This window comes from Thrips palmi, unplaced genomic scaffold (assembly GCF_012932325.1).
Source record: "Thrips palmi isolate BJ-2018 unplaced genomic scaffold, TpBJ-2018v1 HiC_scaffold_7, whole genome shotgun sequence".
Taxonomy (NCBI): domain Eukaryota; kingdom Metazoa; phylum Arthropoda; class Insecta; order Thysanoptera; family Thripidae; genus Thrips; species Thrips palmi.
The window spans coordinates 3,656,081-3,665,308 of NW_023144634.1; the positions used below are offsets into that span (position 1 = coordinate 3,656,081).

Here is a 9,228-nt window from a genome sequence, read left to right on the forward strand (position 1 = left end):
TCTCCCGGCGCGGCGTGGATACCGGTCGGTGCCTCCTTGGCCTCCCACTGCGTCCCACTGTTCCACCGCGTCCACCTCCTCGGCGGCCGGCGCTCCTGGTGCCGCGCGGCGCGGAGATGTGTGCAGTGCGCATGCGCCAGCCCGCGTTGCGTTTTATTTACCCTACCAACCGTGCCTTTCCGCGAGTCGTTCGTTATCCGTTGTGAACACGCATCGGAGGCCCCGGCCGCGACGGCACGAGAAAGGTCGGTCCGACGGAGAAATGCTGAGCGGTAACCCGCGAGTTCGCTTCCCTGCGTCTGTGTCTGGTCCTCCCCGACGAGCACTCTCTGCGAAGCCGAAAGGGAAGCACGCAGTTAAGGCCTGGACCAGCACCGCTGCAGCACCTGTTGTTGTCAGGGGGGGATGTGCTCCACCGAGCAGTGCAGCAGCGCACCTGGGAGGCCCCACAGGGCCCCACCTGCGAAGAGTCTTTTCGTCGTTGTCTCTGCCGCACTCGAGCGTCGACCGACGGGATGCGAGAGAGAGAGAGAGAGAGAGAGAGAGAGAGAGAGAGAGAGAGAGAGAGAGAGAGAGAGAGAGAGAGAGAGAGAGAGAGAGAGAGAGAGAGAGCGACGAAACGACTTTTAAGGGACGTGAACTTGTGTGACGCCGCCGCCCGCCGGTCGGGCCAGAACGGCAGAAGATCAATGGGCCAGCCGGACAGGGAAGGCCACCCTTGCTCCACGCGCGCGCGGCGGGCTTGCCCGCAACCGTGCACGAACACGCTGGGTGCGAGCGAGTCTTACGTTACTCTACTTTCTGGCAGGGAGCGGGAGCACGAAGACATCTAAGTCATACTAGACGGCACAGGCCGGTAGGAGGGCAGTGCTTCCAAACGCACACCACGGCGCCGCGGGGTATGAGTGACGCGGTATGCGGAGGCGTTGTGTTTGGAGCCAACTTAGGCTTCGGTGCGTTGCATTGTCGGTATGTACGGACTTGGGAGTTGCTTTTGAGACGAGTAAGAACGAAACAAGAATTAAAGAATAGGTTTATATTTAATACTGTTCTTTGAACAATATTTCACTTATTCATTCATTAATCAAACTTGGTCCCGCAAAAATAGTGTCAGTAATACAATTCACAATAGAAGCAGCTTTGGATGAATTTCAGTATCACAGAGTCATTAATTAATTCTCTTACATCTAAAACAAAAAATGAGTCTTATACATTAGAAAGATGTGCTTGACAAACTCACAGAAAATTAACATTGTAAAAAAAATAGGAAATCTCAACAAAAAATTTCCTTTTGTCAGAAACCTTAAATGAGACATGAAATCAGAAATGAAGCATAGCATATTGACAAAATATTATTTTGATTATAAATAATAGCAAGCAAAATCTGTTGAATGCAACATCAATGTATCAACAAGCATACAAGATTTGGGATTGCAAATACAAGGAAACCCTGAACACCTGAGTGCTCTCTTTAAAACAAAAACAACTACAACACTAAAAACAAACAGATATTAGTCTTTCAGAAACAACAGAAATACGTTCGGGAATTAACGTAAAAATTAAACAGGACTGTTTGTTTTTGTTTATTAAAATGAAAGGAACATGATTAATACCTTGTAATTGTACCATGCAGTTAAATCGCTTGCTGAGCTTTAAGACTAGCTATAATGTTGATTAAATTAATGACTTATAGACAACAACTTAAAGAAAACTTGATGTGATAAATCCAAAAATATGTTACTGGACTATACAGAGTCAATTTGATTGAGTCACAAATATAATACCAGGTTACTTTTTTAAAAACAAGGGTTGCAGAAATTATGAAATTAGTTCACCACATGTATTTAAATCTACAGTTGCTGTAGAATGAGGGACAACACTGATGTGATTACAAAGGGAAGCCAAGAAAATAAAATGTAGGCAAGCATCCCAGTCTCAGAACATGCAACCTATATGATTGATGAATACTTAATCCAAACTTGGAAATTTAAATGAAGTGCGTATTGACATCATCAGAACAGGAAATTTTATCACTGATCTCCATAGCTCCATGGTAAGTCTTCTCCAAATTTGCTTCGGTGAGCTGCATTTTTAGCCGCATACAAGATCTGCAATTGGCAAGAGAAACTGATATCACTGTGATACAGAGAGATTAAGAAATAATTAGGTATGTTAGAAAATTACCCTTACCGCATTATCAATGTAAGCTTCACATTCATAACACCAAACCGATAAATCAGAGAAACTAAGGGTCAAAGGATGCCCTACTTCATGGCCATGTCCAGACATATGTTCATTGACATACCGACCGCATAAAACCTGCAGGATAACAATGGCTGTCCTTAGGACCAAACACTAGCATATCCAAAAATACACTATAGGGTAAATAATTGCAAATAAAATTCACCTTGTAACAAACAAGACAAGTCCAGTTCTCTTGAGGACTGCTGCATGATTCACAAAGTGCATTTGTGTCAATTCCTCTTTCAGGCACAGGTTCCACGCTTGGTAAATGTGGACAGTCAGACAACGGAACAACAGCGAACATTCTTTCTTCAGCAAGCATCTAGAAGAAACGAAAGAATATTAATGCCATTTAATACACAATGTGCACTGCTCTAAAAATGAATCAAATTAACATGTATCTGACTTTGTTAACAGAGAAATAGAAACAAAATCAATCAGTCTTACTTGCATATTCTCTGATAAAAAGTCAACAAGTGTTGGGCGGCTACCATCTCCACCTCTGGCTGAGCCAAAGGATGATCCTTCACCACTTCCCCCGGCACTTGTTCCAGCAGATGAATTTGCATCAGATGAAGAACCAGCTTTAGAGTGGTCAGGTGCTGGTGCTGCCACCATCGGGGTGTAGTTTGCAGCTGTGGTAGTTTTGGTGGTGCTTGCGTCATGGTCTTTATGATGATTCATTGAAATTTCTCTCTCAGTCAATTGAACCTTAGCTAGCATCCTTGTAAGATCCTCAGAACTTTCTTGAGAGGAGAGTATATCATCCTCTAGCGGCAGAGCGACCTATCCACATAAGAGCATGAGCATGACTTAATAGTAATTCATTGATAAGGATGGAGAAAGTGGTTGAAGTTCATTTAGAGAAAAATAATTCCTCTAGAACTATCTTGTAAGGAGTAACTTGCCTGGAATTTTAAACATGGCCAATATTTTTGCTGAGTGGCAACAACAGTACGTATGCTTTGCACTCCGTTCACACTTGCAACTGATCCTTGTTCCAGCATGGGAAGGGGATCGCCCAATAGTGCCTTTGAACACATTGTCATAGCATAGGATATAGAATTCAAATTGTATCCACCTTCTAGGCAAAGAACCACACGGCCACCAGCTAAAGCCTTGAGCCAGTGCGTAAGGTGACCATAGCATTCAGGAGAAACTTTGCAGCCTACAAATATATAAAAATAATGTGTCATCAAGCAGTAGGTACATTAAACTTCAGTGAGGTAAGAAAACAATGTTCAGGACCCATACCGCCAAGAGGGTCCCCTACTGCTGCATCAAATCCAGCCGAGACCAAGACCAATTCAGGGTTGAATTGGTATGCAATGGGTAGAACAATTTGGTGGAATGCAGCTACATAGTCACCATCACTCATTCCTTTCTTATTCCAAGGTATGTTGACATTGAACCCTTCACCCTTCCCAGTTCCAACGCGGTCATGACCAGCATCCAAAGAGCCAGGAAAGAAGTTGCCATTGTCATAGCGATGAAGTGAAATATAGAGAACACGTGGATCCGATTCAAAAATGTGTTGAGTACCATTACCATGGTGCACATCCCAATCCACCAAAAGAACCCTGAAATTTAAAATGCATAAATAAATGATTATGACTAATCAAAATTAATTTTGATAGGTTGAGGCAAGTGCTGTAAGGATTACCTGGAGAGGCCATGCTTTTCAATTGCATACTTTGCAGCAAGTGAAACATTGTTGAATACACAAAAGCCACAGGCCTTATCAGACTCAGCATGGTGTCCTGGAGGTCGGACCACAGCTACTCCAGTTGCACTTTCCCCAGTCAATACAGAATCCACAACCTAAACAAGTAAAATGATGTTAAAAGTGATTTAACAACAGAAATTGAACTGATAGTTCAGACACACATACAAAATAAAGAAAAGCAATAATGCAGACCCACCTGAAGCACACACCCAGCAGCAACAGATGCAGATTCATAGGAATTGTTATGAAGGTATACTGAATGAAGTTTTTCTTGTTGTTTATTCATTTCCTCTTGAGATTCATTGGCCAAAGATTGCATTGCTGTTATGTGACTTTGTGTGTGTACCATCAGAAGCTCTTCTTCTGTGGCCACGCGAGGTGGGAGGATGTGGCTTCTCTGCAGCAATCCATAATCCTCAAGCATAGTTTGAATACTTGAAACCCTTTCAGGTCTTTCTGGATGAGACTCTTCATTCCTATTGAAATGTTTCAGCATGCGGGAATCATAGACCACACACATCTTGTGAGGCGGCTGATAAAGCTTTGTACCTAAAAATGTTTTTGTTGATTAATTTTGATGTTTAGATAGTTTGATAAATACAATATTATAAGATAAGAATTGACATACTTGATATTAAGCTATTCAACTTTGATGCTACAGACATCAAGAATACAGAGCTTTGAACAGGATAGCAGTTCCTTGTCTCAAAGGATGTGGGAGGAGGTCCATTTGGACCAAAGAAAATAGCTCTGGGTATGTGTCGGGCTTGGAGAGAAGTTTCTGGCTCCTTATTTTCTTGCTCTGCTAGCGACCATGTGTCTTGCATTTTGAAGCAGTCCCAATGTGAACGGTGAGAGTAGATGACATCTAATATAGTGTTACGTATACTGTTCAAGCAAAACAAAAGTCATGGAAGTGGACATGAGTGAAAATAGGGTTAATGATGCACATCAAGACAGATATCTTACACATCACATGGAGGGTCCATTGGTGGAAGTTGTGGGGTCGGATGCCCCAGTAGGGCTCGCAGAGTCAGGGCAGCTCCTTCTGCTAAGGAGCGAAGACAATAGCCACCCTGCCAGAAAAAGGTTAATCAAAGTCAAGTGAAATAAATAATGCTGTGGTTTCTCATCTCTGGTAATAACTCACCTCAAGAACTACAGCCAACTTTCCATTTGAAAGAGCAGACAGGCTGTTGATTAAATGAGCATAAAAAGCTGGTGTAACTTCCATCTCTCCCTGAGGGGTTGCAAAAAATGAAAAGAAACCAATTATGTCACAATTTAAGACCAACACGGAGTAAAAAAGAAAGGGATGGGTAGGTATCAAAATTTTAAAACATGGAAAACTATCAAGAAAATAAAATTTTCATCCCTATGTTTTTTGATGTATTTAAGTCAAAATATTACTTCCACTTCAGGAATACCTTTTCATCGCCCAGGGCAGAATCTAACCCACATGAGATAATTATCAGCTCAGGACCATACTAGGGAAAGGAAACAGAGAGTTTAGGGAAGTGTAAAATAAGGCCACCCACTGATCCCTTTGGTGCTCAAACCATTCACTTGCATTACTATACTAGGAAAATAAAGTCAGCCTTAGAGGAAATTAAGTTTGTAGGCCTTCTGAAATTTAAGTGGTATTTCAGCTATAAAGACATGGTTTGAGGCAAAAGGAGCAATGGGCGTTCAATTGCTGGTGTACCTCAGGACATCCGATTGCAGCATCATATCCTGCTGAGACTATAATAAGTTCTGGCTGAAACTGAAGTGTTTTAAAAAAATTAAGATTAAAGAACATAATATTATTACACATAAATGTGCTGTACGAAGGTGAACCATCAGTCCATGGAGAAAACTTTAATATCCATATTAAATACCACAAAAAAAGAGACTGACCTCACAAGCCATGGGAAGTAGCACCTGCTGAAAGATAGCTAAATAATCAGCATCAGCCATACCAGTGGCATTCAAAGGCACATTAAAGTTAAATCCAGCTCCCTTCCCTTTTCCCACATAGTCAAAATCACTTTCTCGAAGATTTGGCCAAAATGTTCCATGCTCATAACGATGAATTGAAAAGTAGACAACTCTGGAAAATTATTAGACATAAAAATAAAACCCTGCACTGGTGGGAAAGCTATTGACAGAAGACAAGGAGTCTGAATTACCTAGGATCATCATAGAACATTTGCTGAGTGGCTTGGCCGTGATGAACATCCCAATCAATAATTAAAATGCGAGAGAGACCCAAATTTTCAAGGGCATGGTTGGCAGCTACAGCCACATTGTTGAAAAAGCAGTATCCACAGTATTCACTTTTCATGGCATGATGACCTGGTGGTCTGCAACATTTAAAAACAAAAAACATTATAATATTTATTATTATAATTTAACATCCAAATGGTTCGGCTTTACCATTAACATCCATACAAAACAAACCTTATTATTGCCATTCCATTATGGACTGAACCTTTGCAAATATTTTCCACCAGTTCTATGGTACTCCCAGCAGCCAGCAGGGAGAGACGATAAGTACTCTAGAATAGACAATCCTATAATGCTATTGCATTATGCTTACACAAATGAAAAAAATCATATTTACTGACCGGGTGTATGTAAATTGCATCATATTTAGAGGAAAGCTTTTCAAGGTAATCTTCCTCTGTTACATTTTCAGTTGCCTTTAAAATTTCAATCTGCTCTGGGGTATGTTTGGCAAGAAGCTCTGTTTCTGTAGCTTCTCGGACTGGAATTTCTTTGCAGTGCTTTAAAAGACCAAGTTCTTCACACCTGCGCCAGAACCAGATGAGAAATCAAAACCGTGAAACAAACTAAATGTAAGTTTCAACAACAGTAAGGCTCACCTTTCAAGAACTCTGGTTAAGCGCTCAGGGCATTCCGGGTAAGTTGAATCCCACAGACAACGATGTTCAGCCATTCGTCTGTCATAAACCAGGCCAGTTGGTTGAAGAGACATGACCTTTGCATCCATTGCCTGGAACGCGAGAAACAAAAGAAAACAAACAATTTTGTCAGTTTCTTGATATAAAGAAAGTTAATGCACCACTAGTTAATGGTATAACTACACCAAAAATCAGTTCTGATCAAAGGCACAAGACAAATTACTAAGATTACCATATCTGATCTATGACAGTGAAAAGGTTCACAATGAAAACAAGGATAGAATTACAATTTAGCGCAAGGAAAATCTATAAGGAATAAAAGTTACTAGAGATTATGCAAACTAGCGGTTCATACAGAGCTAGTACGGCTAACCAAGCAAATGGTGTTCACAGAAATGAGAATTATGACTGGCGCCCTGCCACTATCTTATGCTCAAGGCAACAATTCCAAACAGAAGATAACAGTTCCTCCCCAAGAAGAAGGTACAGTTTCTCAAAGAGAAGCACACTTACATTCTGATAGATGTCTCTAACAATATCATTTGGTTTCTTGTTCATACTACGCTGTTTAGCCTTCCTTTTGGCTGCCAATAAAGCTGCAGAGGGTTTGGTAGGCTGTTTTGTCTGAGATAAAAAAAAACAAAAATAAATAAAAAAGTAACAGGGAAAGGCCAAAAGACAAACAACACATTCATATGCTAAGGATGTGGAACACAGACAAGCTGCCAGAGATAGTGGCAGTCTTATCAGATGAAACCACACCGGGTGCTTTCCAACTACACAGCGCACACATCTACCAGTATGTACCAAGTCTCACTATCAGTGTAAGTAAGAAATTTCGTTCAGAAAGTGTAGTGCTACTGAAAAATTAAAATCCTACAAAGAAACTGAAAACGTGAAGGCCTTTACGACAAATATGAGAGATTCAGTGCTTCATCATTGTTAGAAATTGTGCTGGGAAAGTAATAGAAATTAGGCCAATAAGTGACTCCGCAAAGTACTATTTAAAGTTCTCCTGTGGTTAATGGCTTTAAAAAAAAAAAACAACAACTTTCATAACAAGAAGGAAACAAGTCAATGGCTTGTCACCATTCACATGCAGTACAGTACAATAAAACTACTTCAAGAACTTCAAGCCTGTAAATTTCCAAGTATTAAATTTGCTCTTGCTCTACAAAAATTGTAAATAATAAAAGTATTTTGTGTACAGGGAAGGAAAAATTCTGAAGTTGAATTAGCATACCGGTTGTCCAGTGTTCAGACGGTGAGAGCGTCGTAATGCTCCGTCAGGATTTGCAGATCCTGTCCTCAAAGTTGACATTATAAAAACAGTTTAACCTGAAAGAGCACACAAGATATTAATTCAAAAGATAGCAAAACTGATCTGAAACAGATAGTGAGAAGTAAAGTGGTTTCTAAGCTTACGAGAATAGCTGACTAACTCAATGAACGAGTCAGTTAATCAGTTGCTATTTAAAACTCTAACTGTTCCATCAGAGTTGATATCAGTAAATAATTATTACTGCAAAGAGAAACTTTCCTACCGAAAAAATATTAATGTCACTAATTGATCTCAAACAGTTACAGGAACAATCCAGGAAAACTGTTTCCAAAAACAGGTTGCTGACTGAAGGTTAGCTGCACCATACGCCTACACAAACAGTGACGTCTGAATTCTCTGACATAAACTTACGATTAGACGAATGTTCACCAACACATTGATTCTGACTGAACAGAAAGCGCCTCGAAGACCTCGCATACGCTAGACATAATTTGAGGAAAACAAAAAGTTATCAGGGCGTTTCGGTTTCGGTCTAATTCATACGGCAGTTTGTTTCGGTTCAGATTAAAGAGCCGTTGCCGTTGTTTTGTTTTCATACGGTGGGACGTGGGCTTGTTCCATGTTCCTCAGCGGCAACGGTCACTTATGGTCAGTTGAAGGTTCTCTCCCGCCCTTTCCCGCCCCTCCCTCCTCGCCCGCGCCCCCGCCCCCTCCCTCACCGTGTTTGTTTATTTTCTTGCCCCGTGTCGTTGTGCCGAATGTTTTCTAATATATTTAACTTTGAGCCATTTGACAGTTATTGTTTTATGGCTTTAAGTGTGCTGTAGATAAAGTTAAAGCAATTCGGTATATCAGCCGTTTTACTTTCGGATACGAACTTCTGTTGTCTGCTTAAGTAGCGGCCGACCGCTAGGTACCGCTCAACGTGCATTTTGTTCAATTAAAAAATCGTTGTACTATTGCTGTTTCTTGCTGCTACACACCCCATGATGACCCACATTAGAATGAGCTGAGTTTTATTCTCAAGGGCTCCATCTTTGAAAGAGTGAACCGACTATGTACCAAGGGAG

At 41.0% G+C, this 9,228-nt stretch overlaps 1 protein-coding gene across 7 annotated transcripts; it reads right to left on the reverse strand.

Annotated features, from left to right (window-relative positions):
- Nucleotides 1–1,020: 1,020 nt before the first annotated feature.
- On the reverse strand, nt 1,021–8,773 carry LOC117652244 (histone deacetylase 6). Of its 7 annotated transcripts, XM_034396989.1 has the most exons (21): nt 8,570–8,773; nt 8,302–8,416; nt 8,120–8,214; nt 7,390–7,500; nt 6,838–6,968; nt 6,580–6,763; nt 6,413–6,510; nt 6,142–6,315; nt 5,870–6,062; nt 5,676–5,735; nt 5,121–5,210; nt 4,940–5,046; nt 4,599–4,858; nt 4,167–4,519; nt 3,908–4,065; nt 3,499–3,824; nt 3,153–3,412; nt 2,692–3,030; nt 2,408–2,566; nt 2,191–2,319; nt 1,021–2,108 (listed from the first exon to the last, which is right to left on the reverse strand). In XM_034396989.1, the coding sequence occupies exons 3-21, from the start codon at nt 8,195–8,197 to the stop codon at nt 2,031–2,033; spliced, it is 3,288 nt and encodes a 1,095-aa protein (XP_034252880.1). In that variant the 5' UTR covers nt 8,198–8,214; nt 8,302–8,416; nt 8,570–8,773; the 3' UTR covers nt 1,021–2,030. The 7 variants fall into 7 exon arrangements, with proteins under 7 accessions (XP_034252880.1, XP_034252881.1, XP_034252883.1 ...); XM_034396990.1 differs by lacking the exons at nt 5,676–5,735; nt 8,302–8,416 and adding an exon at nt 5,398–5,457; XM_034396992.1 differs by lacking the exon at nt 7,390–7,500.
- Nucleotides 8,774–9,228: the final 455 nt, after the last annotated feature.